At 37.4% G+C, this 20536-nt stretch overlaps 1 protein-coding gene across 1 annotated transcript in view; it reads left to right on the forward strand.

Annotated features, from left to right (window-relative positions):
* Positions 1-20536, forward strand: part of SV2C (synaptic vesicle glycoprotein 2C) — a 115434-nt gene that overhangs the window by 38626 nt on the left and 56272 nt on the right. The window contains exon 3 of the mRNA XM_055791372.1: positions 9204-9384. Within this exon, the coding sequence (XP_055647347.1) occupies positions 9204-9384 (181 nt within the window). The remainder of the gene's footprint in view (positions 1-9203; positions 9385-20536) is intronic.

Consider the following 20536-nt stretch of genomic DNA (forward strand, 5'->3'; position numbering starts at 1 on the left):
GATGTGCTGAGTTGGTGCATCTGTTACTAATGTATGTGTATATACTGAGCGTTTTGTTTTAATTCAGCACTAATAAAGGTTAGTGATATTTGTGGACTCTGCTCTGTTTTGAGTCAGAAGCAGGACAGGGCAAATAAGAAATTAACAAACATTCAGGCAATAAAACATGTAGCCAAAATGAACAGTTTTGATATGAAATTAGATGATTAATATAGATGACTGCGTATGCAATTTAAAGCTTTAGTGAAATACATTTTTTTGCTTTGAAATTTAATTAATCCTAGCACACGGCACAGTGCTATGCACTGTGCAATCATATGCAGCATGTATAATCATTCTGATTCTCAGGATTGCCATGGAAGTGCATTTCAAATTGCAAAGTCACAGCAATTTCTAGCATGACAGGGTCAATTCAGAAATGGCCAAAGAGTGCATTTAATTTAGCATCTAAATTGGGGAGCAGAAATATCCAGAGGAACCTCCACAGTTGCAGTGGAAGAAAACAGGAATTAGGGATATTAGAACAGCTTAACCAAGTGTATTTTATCCAAAGATTGTCTTTTAGGATTTTCTTGCTAATGCCAGAGGGAACTATTGGATCAAAGGAGAAGGTAGTGTGAAAATACTATGTTCAGTGATAGCACCTAGGTAATCTGTCAACAGCGTCACATCATCACCTGGGATTACCTGAGTTTTTGATAGTCTGTGCTCTGTATATTGCATATTGATATATACCATCTTGTAAAATACTGTTTCTATGGGTAGAAAAATTCCACATATTGGCTGGTTATTACAGCCCTGTGTTGCTAAATTTGAATGTGGATAGTATTTCTGTTGAGAATATCAAGGAAGCAGTGCTTTGGTCTTTTTCTCTGTAATGCATTGTTGATTTAGCTAACCAAGCATCAGCTGTATGAAACAGCAGTGTGCTGCAGTTTGCTGCAATGATCGCTACCAGTATTCAATTTGTAAATTATTCTAATGAAGAAAATAGCTCTGATCAATTTTTTATTCTGATAAATCTGTTATGGAAAAAATAGAAATGATGCTAGCATCTGGTAGAAGGTTACACTTTTTTTAAAGACTTGGTTATTGACACGATAACATTCTTAAAGCAGAAGTGGTGACGACAATGTATTGCAAAGGTACTGATTTACTATATTCTCTGTCTTGCTGCCTTATCAGAAAATACAGCTGTGAAGAAAATTCCCCACCCTAGCAAGTAATCTATTGCCCGTCCTAATCTCTGCAGTTATGGAGCTTCTTCTGTGGATTCATTAATGTATCTAATTCAAATCTGAGGAAAAGCAGGAGCAGTTATTCCTTTTGTTATTACAGTGTTTCAATTAAAATAATATCAGAGTGCACAGGAAACTCATCTGTTAAGAAAAGAGTATTATTTCATCAATAAAAAAACATGTATCATCATACCTGCTGCGTAAATTTCTGATGATAAGGTGAATGTCCGTAGAACTGGAAGGAGGGTTCACGGTATACAGACTCTTAAAGGAAGAAAATACTGTTTTTCAAAAGTAACATATAATGTAAATGTCCAGAGCTAAATCACACTGTGCTGCACTTAATACGTAAACCAGAATTAGTACGTCATTAGCACAATAAGAAGAAAGACGAAGGCAAAATGCCGATTTTTTTCCTGTTGGAATTAAATCAAACCTTACACCACAAACACTTCAGGCTGTAAATCTCACACCTGAGATACAGGAAATAAATCAAAAATTGACATATTAGGCACATAAATACAATACAAGTATGCCAGAGGAAACACAAAGATTAGCTAGTATCTGAATGAAATTTGTGCAAATGGTTGTTGTGGAACCCTTTGACTTTAATGTGGATGGTATTTCTGTTATAGCACTGGAAAAGCTTTGGTCAAACCTTTCCAGCTATGAGTTTTCATCTCTGGAATATCCTTCAGGGTGGGCACACACTGGAGTAGATTGATAATTTGGAAATATATGCAAGTTGCTTTCCTGGGAAAAACTGTGGCTTTTTTGTATTTATTTCATGGAGAGGACAGAACTGTTCTTGCTTTTCCTTTCCTCCCAAGAAAAAAAAAAATGTTTTCCTGGCTCATCTTTGACCTTTGTAAAAAGCACAGGTGGATGATAAGTTTGGGTAGCCATGCTGTGAGACCATATTCACTTCAGTCTCAATGTTAAACGAAAACAAATACATTGTAGGTATTGATTGGTATAAAATTTGTATTTTTAAATTTTGTGTTGCATTAAGTGCTGTCTGAGTTTGGTGTAAGTCCTATTCACTCAGGTTCAGTTGTCTTCCAATTATCTTGAAGGTTCCATAGTGGGCTTCTGCATCTACTTCCATTTCTGAGTTCTTTGGAAGGTTTGGACTTGATCCTTTTGGAAGGGAAAAAAACACGGGAAAAAATGTGATTTCTTTTTTTTAAAATTCCATGTAATATTTTGTACTTTTTCTAGGCTCTGTCTTTTTTTGTGTTTCTGAATGTTCTCTTTAGAAGTACAGTACTTGGCTACCTGACGACAGTTCTTTGATCAATCATCAAATTATGCCTGTCATAACTATTACAAACCTGTAGTTTGGGTTGCTTGTGTTGCTGTTGATGTTTTTTCCCCCGTTATCTTACAGATCATAAATAGGTTTGCACATAGAACTGTTGAGTTACTTGCTTTTTCATTTTCTTATCTACACTGGTCAACTGGGTACAATCTTACTTCTGCCTAGCTTTGCTTTCAGTTCCATTTTCCTGATTTTCATGGTTGAGTTCCTCTGAAAACAGGATCATTTTGACTGAGAACCAGATACAGTTCACTTGATTTCTATTTATATGAAGTTTCTGGATTGGTATCAGGTTGAATGTCATCAGATGTTTTGGAGGTATGTTTGAAAGTGGTATAAGGAGGTGCTTGTTTTATTTTCTCCGTTGGTGGAGCACAGGGACTATTTATTGTATTGGTTTTATTTGATTTGAGCTATGCATTGTGTGCTATGTATTTTTGGTGGCCTTGACATCAGAGCATTTCCCTGAGTTGCTTTCCTATGCAAATACTAGAGAAACAGACTTCTAGAAATTAATAAACATTTCTTAAAACTTATTTTGGCTTGAAACAATACCTTTTAGTTTTCTTCCCTTCATGAAAACATTAAGGTTTCTGTATTGCTCAGCATGTATCAGAAGAGGAGACAAGGTTGTCTTTTTTTTACACTGATCTCAGTGGGATTCAGTATCTTCCTTTGTCTGAATTCAAAGTGTGAATTTATATCTTTGTTTAGTTATTATGGAGATAAAGATGTCCTTTTTTAATGACTGTGAAGGATATCCAGATTGTCTTATGCACTAAGCAGCTAAAAAAACATGCAAAAGTTAAATGGTCAGTCATGTGAAGACCTATCACTTTGGATTTGTTACTATTAGAGAGCTAGGCATACATGTTACTCAGTTGCAAGTCACACTCAAAGGTCCAAGAATCACTGCAGTGTGACAGACACTGTATGAACTTTTCTGTTGTGACTGAAGAGCTTCAGCATTCATTTTAAAATAGCTTTGTACCTTTCATGTATTTAAACAGATAAACCCTATTAGCATGATTGCTGAAAATAATTCTAATAATGTAATAATAAAACTTGACTGTTTGTAAATATATATTAAGCAGAAGAGCAAATTCAAAACAAATTTGTAATTAAGCATCTGCACTAAGGAATATGGAATTGCAGTTTGAAGCCTGTCTGCAGCTGTCCTGAAAGGTAGTGCAGACAGGGTGGATTAGTCTGAAGTGGATCAGTAACAGAAAAAGAGCCTGATATGCTGTGGTATTTGGGGATTTGCATATATTGCATATTACAAGGTAAGAGCAATCATTCAACATCTGAAGTTAAGACACAAAATAATTGCTGTGGGAAACAGCGAGCATTTAGGTACGGGAAATTCGTGGCTTGAGAAGACTTGACCTTGCAAAGACTTATGCAAAATTTTAATTTTAATTCGTATGGTGGCTGGCTCAATGTTTGTTGAAAAACAGTAGCCATCAACTTTTTCAGATGGCCTAACAATTGACATTTTACTCCTTTAAGCACTTAGATCTACACCTTAAGAATCTATCATTCCATAAATACAGAGCTGTTGTTCCATTGCTTCAAACACTTTAGAGAAAAAAAGAAATAGTTGTTACAGACGAATATTCGTTTGTGGCAGTTCTCTATGTAAGAATGTCAGAGTGTTAGTACCTCTGAGGAATGGCATAACATAATAAGCAAGAGCTGAAGATCCAATATTCTGACTACACAGATGGTCGCAGACATCCAAAGACAGTACTGCCAGTTCTGGAGTTAGTACAGTTTTCTTGTATTTGTTGTCTTAATGGAAAAGGTTTTGCTTTAATTACCTCTGATTATAAATAGTTAATTAGATATTATGTTTGAAGTTAGTTGCTGCATGGGTTGCGATTCTTTTCAAAGCCTTTTCTGATCAAAAAACCTACTAACAGATTACAATAAAGTATAGTTCTGAAAGATTATAATCTTCAGACTCTAAATATGCTGTTTATCAGGATTGAAACAAATATAAATCTGGATATTCTTACTCATGCTACTTATAAGCATCAGAGTTCTTCACTGTGAATTGTTATATTCTAAACAGTAGCATATGGGAAGATCCTTGTACAAGTAAATAGAACACTGATTAAAATGCAGTACAAATTTTATCAAAAGACTTTTTCTCCTCTTGGAGATGTCTTAGGACCATATTTAGTCATTTTCCAAAATAGAAATAATATTTTAATCTTATTTTTAGAGTGTTGTGGGTTTTATTTTGTTTGTTTGTTTGTTTTTAATGAGAGTACTTCTTCCAGTTGTACGAAATGCATTCCTCACTCAGACAAATGACCTAAACAACACAACAGGGGGTGGGGGTGGTGGGGGTGGGGTGGTGGAAATTAATCAAGTTTTATATCTACTTTCCAACAGGTGTGTTAAAGCAGAAGACGATCATCAATGAGTTCCATAGCCTGAGTCTCTCTGTTGCAAGGGAGTCTGATTTTACTTTCATTATTTTGTTTTCTCCTAGTGAAACATGTACTTACAGACTGATTTCTCAGAAGAGTTTGGCTATCTTTTAGATACTAGGCTATGAATTGCAACAGACAGTGACAAGTAATGAGGTTATGGCAGCACAAGGAGTAAAATACTGTTTAACTGAACCTCAGTGACTGATCATGCATGTATTCCTATCCCATTACCTAAACTGCCTGTAACTAGCATTTGGAAACTGAGAGAGCTCTTGGTCAGCTGCTTTGTAAGGTTAAGCCACTGCCAGGATCATGAAAGATGCTGTGCACACATCCATTTAAAAAATATACAGCCACTTGGTAGCCAAAGTGTGTGCATGGTGTAAAACAATTACACACTTGGGTCCCCTCATCTGAAGAGGATGCAGGCTGTGTTTTGTACATGTATACAATGGGAAAATCATTGAAGTAGGTAGAATTTCTGTTGTGGAAAATAAATACAGGTTGTTAAAACTTGGTAAAAGAACCATAGAAAAGAGTATTCCTTTTAGCGTGGAGGGAGTTTCTCTCAGCTGCCACTCACCTTTTCTCAGTGCCTTTCCACCAAATGACAATTTGAGAATACATGTTACCAAAGATTTATGTTACAGACATCATTAGTAGTCTTTGTATTTTAAAATAAACTTTAATTTCTACAAGTGTGTTTCTAGGGTCATGCTGGATGTCAAATCAGTGTGTGCCTTGTGCTGTATAAGCTAACTTCTTCAGACACACAAGCGTGCTGTACTGAAAAGAAGAAAAGCAGCCAGTTTTGTTATCAGTGGTAACTGTTCAAAAAGGGAGTACCACTCTGAACGTGACATGCTAGATTAAAATCTATATACCTATATGTACACCCATACAAACATTGTTTTGATGACCAGTGTTTAAAGCTTATGAGAAAAGGGAGGAAGGTCTGACCAACAACAGGATATTTAATTTTTCTATATATACATTTATGCAAAATGTAATATGTGATTTATGAAAGATGTAAAAAAAATTGTAGTGTTTTCCTTGTAAGATTTGTGTTCTGACCGGTGGCATGACATAATAAACAAGAGGTACAAAGGCTGGAAAGGAAGGGAGGATGAAGGGTAAAATGTTAAATCTGATGTCATTGATTACTTGCATTTGTTAGGTGGTTGTTCAGCTATTTTAACTGTTCATAGTTAGAGTTCTCCTTTGCTGTTTGTCACTTTTATGTCTTATTGTGATATTGCTACAGTGGGGAAAGGTCTTAAGGAATGATTTGAAAGTTGAGAGGAAGGGGACTTCCACTATGGGCTGCAGGCCGGCTTATGTTGTATATGAAGAGAAACAGAAAATATGAAAAAGAGGGCAGTCAGGAAAATACACTGAAACCCGTATCATTGGTAGATGCAGGTGGTTCAGGATGGGATACATACCTTTAGTAGTTCAGAAGGATTGTGGAAGGTCTACAAGACAGGAAAAAAATTGAAGCTAGTATAATGGGAAAGAATAAGCTAATGGTGCAGCATAGAGAGCAGTTTATTGGTAGGAAGACAATATTATTTTTAGCAGCATCTTTTGAATGCTTTTCAGGAGAATTGCACAGGTATAAGAGCACAGTACAATAACAAATGGACTTGTCATCAAAAAGAGAGGTTAATGTTTTTAAACTTTCAAGACTTGGAAACTTTTTTCTTTCATTGTTCGTAGTGTTTTGATACTTTGTGCATCACAAGGAAAGTAGTTACGTGGTAAAATTAAGATTATTTGCATAAAATATTTCAGCGTTATCTATATAAAGAAATACAAAACTATCTGATTGGCCTTCTCTGAGTATTTCTAATATTAGGGCATTGACTGGGAAAACCCAACAATGTTTATGTATGAAAGAAAGTCAGGAATTTCACTTTAACCATAAAAACTAAGCATTTTATTTGCATTGTTGGAATCAGTTTGCTGGCAGTGCAGCTATTGAACTATTTTTGCTAAGCTCTTTCAACTCATGCTGAGAAGCAAACACCAGCTCTGCTGAATAGGATTTCCAAACTGCTTGTGAGTACTGGTCTACCTGCAGTATGGTACAGAAACTTTGCCCATGGGAGAGATCGTTATGCAGTTGAGCGAATATGCTAAGCTGCCCTCCAAGCTTTGTATCTTTAGGACCAGAAAATGTACGAACTGTGTGCCTTCTCAGGAAAATCTCAATTACTGGAATAAAAATTTCTGGTCAGAATGAAGGAGCTATCTGATAAATGTCTACTGCTAAACACCTCTAAATATTCAAAAAGAATATTGCAGCGTCTGTGTCCTTCCTGGGCTAAGAGGAAGAGAACAAAGTATCTTAGTAATTCAGGATTTACCTGCATTCTCATCAATACCCTTTGATGAAAGACTAAGATCCCAGTAATAGCTAGAAAATGTCCATTGACAAAAGCTGTTTTGAGAAGACATTTAACTGTTGTTCTTAAGGAGCTTGTTGCTCTTGCTTAGGTAAAGAGATAATACTCCTGTACATGAGCAGCAATGGATCTGTCATACTGTCCTGAGGGACTCGTGGAGAAGGACGTCAGTCTAGAAATATCTTGTTCTTATTTTATGTTGGCTAAAAAGGCAGCTGCACAAAAGACTGATTTGCTGGTATTGGTCAAAATGAATGGCAAAGGGTATTGATCAAAACAGCATACTCACCTAACCAAAATATAACTCTCTATCTTGCCAATATACATTTAATACAATGTGTCTTCTATCAAATGTTTTAAACTGATGTCTCATCAGGAAGTAGCAGTGGAAACTACTTGAATAAAACAGGATGGGGAACAGGGACATTTTGGATTGCATGGGACCCTGCAGATGTCAGCATTTCAGATGTTAACATCTGGAATTCCAAGCTTGGAAATACTGATGAGTGACCTCTACATTAATATGTTAACCAAGCCCAAGTATTTAAGTGGGTTTTTTTTCTTTCCCTTCCAACTACCTTCTATAAGGCAGAGGTGATTCTTTCAGAGGCCAGAATTTTACACAACAGCAATGAAAGCCCAGCAGAGCTGCTGGCGAATTTGTCCGTTCTTGTGGCTGATGGAAAAGAGACACAGGGCAAGGATTACAAGTATTTTAGCTACTTCCAACAACTTTATGTTTAATTTGTGATCTTTAGTAGGCATATAAGGTGGTAGCAACTACTAGGTAGATAGAACCCAGTCTGGGAAGTTCAATAAGAAAGTAAGTGGAAAAAGAACTACATGTATCAAATAAAATATAAATGTGGTTGGTTCTATCTAAAACTTGGGAACTACTTTTCCTTCTGACAGTCTGGCTCAATGTCATGCGCATCTTGCCAAATGTCCCACAGAAGGTTTGTCCCTGGAAAGGAAATAATGTACAATATAGTAAGATGTGAACCGTCAAGTTGTTAAATATTTCAGCTTATCTTTCTGTGGGAAATTGCTTCATGTTGAAAACATCTTTAATGTTAAAAAAAAAAATCACCCCAGAATAATTTTTCCCTATCTCATTGTAATGTATGTAGCTAAACTGTAATGTATCTGTTCAAAATTTTTTGGAGGGTGGCGGGGTAACAAGAACACAAAACATTCCAGTGCTTTTCTGTATATAGGACAGTGCCTTTTTAAATAAAGCAGTAGGCTGAAGTAGGAGGGAGGAAAAAAAACAATCAGGCTGGATAGCTTTCATTCTGTACATCTCAAATAGAAAATGTCTGTTTCATAGTCATCTTCCTTTAGACTTAGCACAACTCACTCCCAGAGTTTAGTCCCCTACAGGACTGCTTATATTCTAGAAATGTTCAATTTGTTTCTGTAAAGGAAGTTACAATTTTTGCAGGGTTTAAGGTGCGTGCAGTTTATTACTGAGGAAAAGTGGCATTCCTTCTCCCATTCAGTCTTATTTGCCTGTATTTTAATTGTTTTAGCTAGAGACACTTTATTTAATAATTATATTAGCTTCAGTCTGTCTGGTAACAGTACAAAGCCACAGTAGGAAATCTGTTCTCTCTAGATACATTTGCAAAGATATGCATGTAAGTTCTATTCTCTTAGAAAGGAGAAATTAATCTCTATACTGTTTGTTTTGTAAATGCAGAAAATGAACTATTTTTGGTGTGGTCAATTGTGGTCAGTTATGTAGCTCACAAAACAACATCTGTTTTGTTTTTTTTTTTGTGTATTGCAGGTAGCATAGTGTACCTTGGGATGATGGTGGGGGCATTCTTCTGGGGAGGATTGGCAGACAAGGTGGGAAGGAGACAGTCACTCCTGATATGCATGTCTGTCAATGGATTCTTTGCCTTCCTTTCATCATTTGTCCAGGGCTATGGCTTCTTCCTCTTCTGTCGCTTGTTTTCTGGATTTGGGTAAGCTCCTCTGCTTTTGTTAATTTCCACAATTATGTGTGTTAATAAAACTTTCCTGTTTGCAAAAGTATATTATTTAAGGTAGAAATATTGTCTGTGTCAGGGGCAAGCCAATTAAACAAGGTAGCTGCTACACTTCCAAATAACAACCTGAAGGGAAAGACTAATCATTTCAGTGGAAAGACACAGACTGCAGGTTGTGAGATTGAGGACTTCTTATTTTGCAACAGACTTGTTTTGTGACCTTGATCAACTTGCTTAACTCTTTTATGCTTCAGCTTCTCTATGTATTTGTTGTTATTGAGTCAGCAAAATAATACCCTCCTCATAGGTGTGTAGAGGGATGAAGCTGTGTTAATTAATATTGATAACATACAGCTGTGGGCTGGCTTCAGGGGTGGTGGGTTAGCCGATGTAGATAAGGTGCAGCTGTGGCTGTTCTGTTAAGTGGTTGAGGGCCAATGAAGGGAGAGCAGCTGAGGAAGAAGCACAGAAAAGAGTGAGTGTGCCGAGGGTGAGGAGAGACTAGGAGAAGGCAGCAGAGGGACTGGTGTGAAGAGTGTGATGGTAAAAAGACCTTGTTGCAGCCAGCTAGTTTGGAGAGTGCTGCGACATAGGTGTACTGTAAGATTTTGGTAATATTTGTAAAGTTTCTGATGTCTTTGTGTGTATAATATAATACCATTGCAGTCAAGACTGTCAAATTTGAAATGGAGTTAAAATGGGGTGCTAGAATGTGTCAAATGTTATTGCTTTCTCCAGAAGACTGGCGTTTGCGGCCCTGTGTTTGTTTTACTTTTCATTTAAATAGCTTCTCTGCTGCTAGAAGATCTTGGTAATGGTTGATAAAGTTTATAGTTTTAAACATATATGAGCAGAGGGTAAGATACATAAGTAAATTATTATGAGAAAGCTTCTCCCTTTACTGCACCCTTGGATAATCAAGAGCTCTGTTCTACAGAGTGGTTAGTTTAGCACTTCTGGTAATTGTTTAGTTCAGATCAAAACTCCCAACTACAATTCCATTTCAGGCCGCTATCAGTCTTTAGGATGCTGAACAGATGGGAGCTGGTGAGAGTGCAGTATGCTGTGTCAAAGCCATGCACATTAAGTCTGCTGCTTGTATGGTTTGTTGGCCGTAATCTATATAGCCATAGTGCACTAATGCTGTTCTGTGATGTTTGTGGTTTTAGAAATGCCTCACACTGGTCTCAAGTAGGGAGGGGCTAGATACCCACACCAAAAAGAAATTACCGTAGCCCTAAGTACTGTTAAACTGGTTTAGGAAGGGATATTGATGGGCAAGGGGAGAGAGGAAGGAGATGTAAGTCCTCCTCTTGCTAGAAGTATCTCCTTTGTCTGACACCAGATATGATTTTAAAAGAGATCAAGAGGAAATCACAAGGGTTCTAATTCTTAAAAAAAAAACCTTAGAAAAACAGAAAAAATATTCCCATCCAACTTCTTTATGTGTTTTTGGTATCATAGATCACCATCAGTTCCAAGTGCTATGTTTTGTGTCTCCATAAAGAAACACTGATCATTTTGCATGACACTTTCACTCTTCCATGATTCTGCCAAAGTGCAGAAGCTTGTTGTATTCCTGTTTAGCCTACCTCTTTCACGAGGGCAGTACTGGATGCTTGTGCGACAAAAGTTTGTCTTTTGACAAACAGGTTTGTGACACTGCTGGCTTTCACCCAGATCATCCTTCTTTAGACATACAGCAAATACATATTTGTCATGCCTCATGCCAAACTTGCCTGCAGGGTATCCTCCTCACCTGTAGCAGTAGTTTTTCCAGTGATGTGCAGTGCCTGTAGCTTTATGTGTGATAGATGTGTGTCCTAAATTGGGAAGTATATTCTATTGTGTACCCAGCTTAGGATTAATGCTCTTTGAAGGAGCAGGTAATTCATGTCTGTATCTTATACCTCTGTGTGCATCCCAACAGAGTCCAAAGCCCTCCTACCTCATCTTTGAGAGCTGCAAGAATAGATCATAGACAATTTGCACTAAGTACTGTATTTTAAATGCCGCCCTCCTGCTTCCCCCCCCCCCCCCAAAAAAAAAAAAACCCACCAAAAAAAACCCAAAACAAACAAACACCCACCCAAACAACCTAACAATAATCCTAATACAGCATGAGCAGCAGAGTCGTCCTTCATAGCAATTACTGCAAAGAAAGATTCATGGCTGGCTCCCATTTGGTATTTTCTTCAAAGACTGGATGTCTCCCTAGAATAATCTCCATCAGCTGGTATCAAAGTTGTGTCATAAAAGCCATGAGGTTTTCTGAAACTAAATCTGCACTTCATATCCTTGAGATGAGGGAAGGCTCTTCCTTTTTCTGTTCCCACTGTTTGTCTGTGGTGATGCAGTTTTTCCACCAGACTTTGCATGTTTGGAGACTTTTTTTCATCTGCTCACTTGCTGTCAGAGAAGGCTTCCTTTTCAATTAAGAGCTATATTCAAGATGGTATTTGTGTCACATCCACCTTTCCTCTGTTTTTTGATCCCATTTTGGATATGATCTTATGTTGAGAGCAGCTGTAACAGCAACAGACACGTCATATACCAAGCACTGAGAAAGAAGGGAGAGGCCATAATATTCCAGCTGCAGAGGCAGCAAAGTAAAATCTTTTCACTTTTAAACAGCTGGGCATGAATATACGTACTGTTAGAGCATACATCTTTCAGTTGCCTGTTTCCAGATACTTTGCATCAGCTGCTGTGGAAGAAGGCAGACTCCTCGGTATTGCTTACTGAAGAACTCCCAGATGTTTGCACCAGCTTTGAAGCCATATCTTCTTGCAGTATGACAGGAAATTTGCTTAAAGGGTTTGAATTACATGTTGAACATTTATTGCATTCTTTACTACATCCTATATCTTGAGCAAATGAAAAAGTTGTGTTAGTAGAATGGGAATAGAAATTAAATTTAATATCTTCAATTTTATAACCTCTCACCATTTTAGAGGTCCTGTCTTTGGACAGTAGATGTCAGTTTCCCTTTCTTAGTGAAAGACACTAAATATGTATCTCTGTTACCAGGGGAGGAAGCTTTGTTCCATTAATTTTGTGTGAATCAAAGAGCCCAAATATGAAATGGGAATAATTTTAAGCAAAGAACTGAATATTGTAAAGGCAAAATATTATTGTTACTCAGATTGGAAAAGAGCTTTCTGAAAGTTATCTGGACAACATCACACAATTAGAAGTCAATAAAATGTTAATAAGTATTCAAAAGATATAAAATAATTTAGGTGAATAGAGTTTAAACTGGCCTGCTACCTTCTAGATAATAGAAGAATAGATTAAAAATCATAAAAGTAAAACCAGTATCTGACAGAAGATTTTATTTATTAAAAAAATTGTATATGTATATAACTATATAATTTTATATAGTTATATATTTATATAAACATATAATTTATATATAGAATTATTTAAAATATTTACAGAAAATAAATTCTATTTACAAAAAAACACTGACTGCCATCTTGGGAACAATATTTTACAACTCTTGAAAGTTCATGCCTGCAGGGCTAATTGCTGGTGTCCATTTGCTAGTGGTCGAAGATTAGCACTGAAGATGATGGAAAAGCCCCATGATAAGTAGCGATTCATTTTACAGTTTAGTATCTGGGTAAGGAAACCTGATGATGAAGTTGCAGGAGTGCAGAAGCAAGAAGATGGAACAATTTTGTATATTGAGATTCTGAGATTGTCTTGCAGTCAAAATGTGTTTATAGAAGTAAACTGCTCAGGGAAAAAAATCCCTTCAAATATTTTTTTTAATCTGAAAAACCTAAAACTAGTAAAAATATTCATGCAAAAAAGTGATTCTGAGTACAAAACTGTATAATAATGTTAAGATATTGCTGGATGAAGAGCATTGAGGGATATGAAAGTCTGAAAGATGAAATTAAATTAGTGAAAAGAAAAAGGAAATGTTGGACAGTCTGCAAAACAACATCATAACCGTGATTCTTCTATTGATTAATCCAAAACCAAAACTCGTAAGAAAATTGAATCCAAAAACCTGATGGAGGTCTAGGAGGGCTTTGGACATGATTTCCTACAAAGCAGAATGACCTAGAGAAAAAACTGAACTGTATTCGTCATTAGCTGTTGGGGGCATGTGCAAAGATTTATCATCAAAAAGCACCTTGTTAGATAAGTCTTTGAAATTCTCAAAGGAAGGTTTCTCTAATACCAGAGCATGACTTACAACATTGCTATTAACTTGAATGGATCTGAAGTTGTCACCTATTGAACACTGCCATGGTGAAGTATTAATCTAAGCTAGAAAATTTTATGTAACCTCTATTACAAAAAAATTGTATTTATTTAATCTAAGCTTAGTTTTCTATTTTTGATACTTTTAGATAATTTTAGATGCAGTTTTTCTAAGTACAAAAATTTAATTTAGAATAAAGTGCATAAAAGTGGATTATACATTTGTATTATCCCAGCAAATTTAATTTTGATTGCTTTGAAATAACCCAGGATGATACAATTTGTGAAAATGTGTCATGCTTTTCCAGCCCAAATGTTACTTCTAAAAGAAATCAAAGTTTTCATGCAATAAAAAACTAGCTGAAATAAATATCCTGAGGTGAACTATAGTTTATAAGTTCTTCAGAAAACCTCACGGTTTGCTCCGAGACGAAACTGATTCTTTTTCATGAGGAAAGTAAAAAAAGCTTAATAAATGTATTGTGTTTTACAAACCAGACATTATGTCCAGACTACAGAGTTTTCTTTTAATTTGCCAAGATTTCCAGTTTAGCCAAATTTCTTTTCCAAACCTACAGAAGTATTAAGAAATACAGCGTACATGTATTAACTTATGTAACTAAAAGCTAGTAAAGAAGCCTTTTCCCTGTCCATTGCCTCTTGTGAATAAGTCTCTCTTGAGTGCCCTATCATATAGTGTTCCTTTTCCAGAATACTTTAGGCTATACTTCATTAAATCTGTGACACACTGTCAGTTTTCTTAACCCTTCTTCAGAAAATATCGTTAAAGCTACCTGCAGTACTCCTTCCACAGTACTGGGATCTACCAAAGAGCGCTGGTGCCTCATCGTTCAGGTCTTTTCTCAAATTCTTCACACTCTTGTGAGGAATCAACAGGTAGCATAAATCCAAAACTGTGGCTGAAGTTTCTTGCAACTAGAAGTTTTGAGGTGATTGCCTGTACAAATATACCCACACTGACTTTTAGCACCACTTCTGTATGTGTAATGGCAAGAAGCTCTTGGTGTTGCATATTCCCCTTCTCTTAATGGCCAAGACAGGAAGGACATGCAAGCAGTCCATATGCATAACGACTGCAAAAGTGTTCAAGCAGAGAAATGGACCATGTGCTCCTGCATAATGTCGTGTTCTACTTCTAGTCCTCTGGAGTTGCCTGCCCCTTCTTCCAGAGGTCATAAAATCTCCTTTTTTTTCCCCAAGTTCAGCTCTCTGTTCAACCTGGCTGGTCGTCTTCCCTGTTAGCTTGTCTTCCAGCACGTGGGAACAGCCTGCTCCTATGCCTGTAAGATTTCTTTCTTGAAGAATGTCCAGCTTTCCTGGACCCCTTGGCCCTTCAGAACTGCTTCCCAAGGGACTCTGTCAGCCAGGCTCTTAAACAGGCCAAAGTCAGCCCTCTGGAAGTCCAAGGTAGCCATTCTACTACCTGTCTTGTTACTTCTCCAAGAATTGAAGACTCCATCATCTCACACTTGCTATGCCCAAGATGTCCTCCAACCACCACATCACCCACCAGTGCTTCCCTGTTCACAAACAACAGGTCTATTCAGAAGGCCGCATGTTTGAATCACGTCAGGGTCACCAGTTTGCTGCGATTGAGAGACGGGACGCAGCTTGATGCAAGCAAATGTCACTTTATTTAGCCTAATATGATTATATACACACAAGCAATTGTTACATGTTATTCTGATTGGTCCAAAAACTTGCTTATTCTATAACTGTGTGGCAACTCGCTGAAGATCTCGCGCTAGCTATTTAGCAATTCAGCAACAGTTCAAGACAACAATGTCTGCAGTTCTTGAACCATGTCCTTGAGCAAGCTGACAAACTGACCACCTTATTCCTTGTATAGTCTCAACTTGATACTTAGTCCTTGTTTCTGTACCCTCCAGTAATTTCTCATGTCCCGTATCACCAGGGCTTGTGACCCACAAGCTCAAGCACATTCCTTTCAGCTAACGGATTGTTACTTGTGGTCCTGCTTCCCAGCCCCCCCCCTCCTGCACTAGCTGGACACCTTCCCTCGCTGGCTCCCTCACCAGCTGTGTCAGGAAGTTATTCTCTCTGCTGTGTTCTATTTCCAGCAGACCTCTGGTAAGTTGAAGTCCCCCATGAGAACAAGAGCTAGTGATCTTGAGACTTCTCCCAGCTGTTCATAGAATATTTCATCTGCCTCTTCATCCTGGTTGGGTGGTCTATAACAGAGCACTATAAAAGCAATGAAAAGAAGAAGCAGCAGAAGGTCTGCAAAAGGAAGTGTTCATAAACAATGATTTTGTGTTACCAATACTGGCAGATCTGAAAGCAATTTAGCTGACCAAGTACTGCTGGCAAGTTCTTTGCAATTATATACTTGGCTTTGACACCAAATTTGACTTGATATTTTTAAATAGTGTTGGGTAAATTTGGGGAATGAATTATATATTTATCAATTCAGCTTCCATCAGAGCTGACAGTACTGCAGAGTTCAGTAATCATGTGAATCTTTATCACAGGGACTCTCTTGCTGTTACCAACACACAGGCCACTTGTGCATCTGAAAGACAACTGCTATAGTATACATAGTCCAAAGAGGCACTGGAATTTAAATATGGGTAGAATGCCCAGCAAAGCTTAGTTTATTACATGCTGCAGTTTTGTAGGGCTTTATCCAGCAGCTTTCAAGGAGAACTTGTCAGTCTGGCTGCTCAGTCTCAGATACTTTGCCAGTCTAATGGCAGTTCTGAAAGGAAAACAGCAGAGATGTTTTTCAATGAGACTTGGGGGGGGTGGGGGTGTAGAGAACTGTTAATAAGAGGGAAGAGCAGGTGCAGTTGGACAGGACAAAGGGTGGTGGGGTGTTTCCAAATCTCAGGAGTGTAGCACTGAATCCGCGTTTTGAGCTCTATCAGTTTTTAACAAATTGCAAGTAACAAGGTGAAAACTTGCAAATGGCATCTCACAGACACTATCTTGACTTTTAGTCTGGATGTTGTCCAAGTTTGAAAGAGAAGATAAGGTATTTCAGAAGAACACCATCTTCTTTGTGCATTTAGTGTTCTGTAAGATTTTTTTTCCTAATTAGCTCTACTCCTTCTATGCTTTTGCATTTCAAGCCCCTTTGGCTAGTGAATCTGCAAATAAACAAAGGCTTCTATATGAAGCGAGAATTTCCTGAATGCCTTACAGAATTATTTTTACAGCTGTCACACTGTGCAGTTGCCAAAATCTGTTGTGGCAAATCACAGCTCTGAAGGTAGAGTAGCAGACACTTAGCATTTTTGTTTGTGACAAAGAAAACACAAATGTACCTTAGCTTATTGTTTGTTTCACTGAATCCTACTCTCCTAGGGTGCACCACAAATCTCCTTTTTGTTTCCCCTTCCTCATAATTTTACAGAGCAAACATGAATAGACAGTGTACAGAAATAACATTATAAAAGCATAGCTTTCAGTTTGGATGATTTTCTGGGGTCAGAAATTAAACCTTCCTCTGCTGAATTGGGATTAGATCAGTTGCTTATTTCTGTGTTGTCATTTTGCCCTGAATAACTGTTGTTCATTTTGAATCTAAAATAATTTTTAAAATTCATCACAATGTTGAATAGGGAGCTACCCTTCTTTGTGAACAAGTAGAAGAAACAGTACAACTCTTTTTTTGAAGTAACAGAACTGAGTAGATATGACCTACCACCCAAACCACATCATATGTACAGCAAGTGGAAGCTGAACTGTGTAGGAGATGGCTTTCACTAGAGACTAAATGCAACTGCAGGACGTAGGTACTAGGCATACGGAGACTAGTGGAGGACTCTGTGTTACACGTCTGTATGTGAGCAAAGGCAGACAGAAAGGACTAGCCCAACCCTAAAAATGTAGCTAGAAAGGTATTAAAACCATAATCCTGAAAAAAAACACAAAACCAGCATAAGAAGTAAGAGTAAAATAAGAATTCGGGGTCAGAATGTTTATGTTCTGTATAACCAAGATGACATCAAATTAACATGTTTAATCATTAATGTTTTCTCCTAACAGAAGGAACCCATAAGGTTCCCAAACTGGCTCATCTTTTGCATCAAAAAGGATAACAATATGCTGATTAATTGGTATTTCTTTCCAATTGAATTACTTGTTTCTGAGAAAATACAAAAGAATTATCCATTTTGCTTTTGCTCTGCCTACTTCTGATGGGTTTTACTACTGAAGATGAAAAATAACTGAGAAAGATCATGACTGACATTTGTATTTATTTTGACTACCATTTATGCTGTTCTCTCCATGTATGGAGCAATATGTGCAGCGGAAAAAGGCTTCTGCTGTTTACTGTGTTGTTATTGCATCTATTCCTACATATTTATTTAAAAAGACAAAGCTGAAGGAATGCATCCTGTTGTTCCAGGTGCAAAGACTGATCCTTACAGAGTGAAAGAGTTTATTTTATGGTCTTGAACCAAGCTCAACAAAGTTTTGCCTCCTGCTGCTAGTAGACTGTGCCTTATAACAGAATCTGTTATTCTGGAGGCAGCTGTCCCTCACAATCATCAACCAAAAGGTTTAGAGCAATGGTTTTAAATTTTTTTAAATCAATTACAGATTCCACACAATTTTCTGGTAGAGGTATAAAAATCCTGTATAGTTAATTTGTACATACAATATATTTGCACCTTGTAGATACTTTTTGTGACCCTTTAGGAAGTTATGCATGGACTCCTCTCCCTGATTTATGGATAACAGATTTATGTCCACTGCCTTGGCTATGACAACTGAAGAAATAACACACATGAATAACGAATAAGATGTAAAAACTTCAGTTTGCTGGAATCCTTTGTATTTAAAAACCTTCCCGTCTTTTAGAATAAACATTCTTCTCAATCAGTATGGCTTTCACAGGCTTTTCATCTGCATGTGCAGACATGTGAAGACAAAAATGTAGTTTCATATATCAAATTCTTTTCTACAAGTGAGAAAGAGCCATATAATTTATAAACTCAGTAAGACCAAACATCCCACTGTATCAAGCCAGTTAATTGCCAGAAGCAGACTTAATACTGTAGTATGTGTCCTGTGGGAAAACAGTGTTTGCATTTCCCATAAAACAAAACATGAGATCTTCCTACTTCAAAATCAGTGGCAACTCTGCCTTTGAATTTATTTGGAATTCCCTCCTGAGCATGCTGCTATCCTTCCACACAGTGCTGGTAGGATACCAGAGAGGCAGTATGCTTCCAAACTTGTAATACAAAACCACCGAGTATCAAATTCTGTTCCTTCCACATAAATACGGAAGTGCTTATCTGGAGCCACTGAATTACTAAGCACTTATATGAGTGTAAGTGAAGGTTATTGCACATAGCTGCTGAAGTGTTTGAAAGAACCTCTCACAAGAGAGTGATGGAAGAAGTCAGAGTTGCACTGATCTCTTGCCCAAGTCTTTGAGAGGTAGTTTATACTTCTGCTAGCAATGTTTAGTGTACCGGATACCACATCCGTTCTATAATAGTAAATGGCTGTGGTACCTATCAAACATTAAAATTTCCACAAGTCAGACAAATTTGTTTCTTAAAAGTGTTCTCTAGGTCCACACAGTTTTAAAGGAGTTTCCTCATTGTTGCTTGGTGTGGTAACAGATGTAGCTTTTCCTGTTCTCCCTTTCTGCTGTCACTTGTTCTGCATTTGGGAGCAAGTTTTAAGGAGCAGAGGCATGGGTACTGCCACCCTGTGATTGTCCAGCCTAAGAGCAAAAGAACAGTCTTCTGCAGCAGGGTGCTTCCTCTCCATCTCCCTTCACTCTCCTCCAATTCATCTGTTGATCAGCCTCTCTAAGATTTTCATAATAATTTTTTAGTAATTGTAATAGCTTTGTGACACAGGCAGAGCTTTTTAAATACCACTATCCTAAAAACTTCTAGCAGTATCACTCTGCACTTACATGAGGCCAGAAGGAAGAATTTAACTAGCTGAGAAGTAAATTTTCCGTTCACATGTTTAAGGTGCGAAGAAGTGCATAACACACTCTACTACACAGCTGCTTTGAATCGGAGACCTACAAGTCTAAATAACATCTGTTTTTTCTGTTATGAAAATACATCCTTTATTTCTCCTTTAGGTAGTTAGACAACTTTAACTTCACTGTTTAATCAATACGAACATAGTATCTGGACTTTCACATTTTTCTTAGCCTGATGGTGTACTCACTGGAAACGGCAACTTAATCACATCAGATGGAGCAGAAAAACTGGGTTTTTTTCAAAGCTAATTTTTTTTTCCTGTTTATTTGCATATCCTAAATAAATTTTTGGTTTACTGGCTCCAGAATTCCTCTTACATATCTAAAAGGTCTATTTGTTAGAAAAGTTGCCCTATTAAATTTACCAGTACAAGATGTTGTTTAACGCCAGCCAGCAACTAAGTACCATGCAGCCATTGAATCACTCCCCCCCTCCCTGATGGGATGGGGAGCAAAACTGGGAAAAACGTAACACCTGTGGGTTGAGGTAAGAACAGTTCAATAACTGAAATAAAGGAAAATGTAATAATAATAATAATAATAACAACAGTAATAGTAATAGCAACAGCAATAGTAATAGCAATGGAAAGGAAGATAACAAGAAAAGAAAGAGAAATAAAACTTTGGGGGAAAAAAAACCCAAACTACCAGAAGAAGTGATGCACGTCAACAGCTGCTCACCACCCTCTGACTGATGCCCATCTAGTCCCCGAGCAGAATCCTGCTAACTTCCTCCAGTTTATATACTAAGCGTGACATCATACGGTATGGAATATCCCTTTGGCTAATTTGGGTCAGCTGCCCTGGCTGTGTCCCCTCCCAATTTCTTATGCCCCTCCAGCCCTCTCACTGGCAGAGCATGAGAAGCTGAATTTGGTGTAAACACTACTTAGCAACAACTAAGAA

Source organism: Falco peregrinus, chromosome Z, assembly GCF_023634155.1.
Source record: "Falco peregrinus isolate bFalPer1 chromosome Z, bFalPer1.pri, whole genome shotgun sequence".
In the NCBI taxonomy this organism is placed as follows: Eukaryota; Metazoa; Chordata; class Aves; order Falconiformes; family Falconidae; genus Falco; species Falco peregrinus.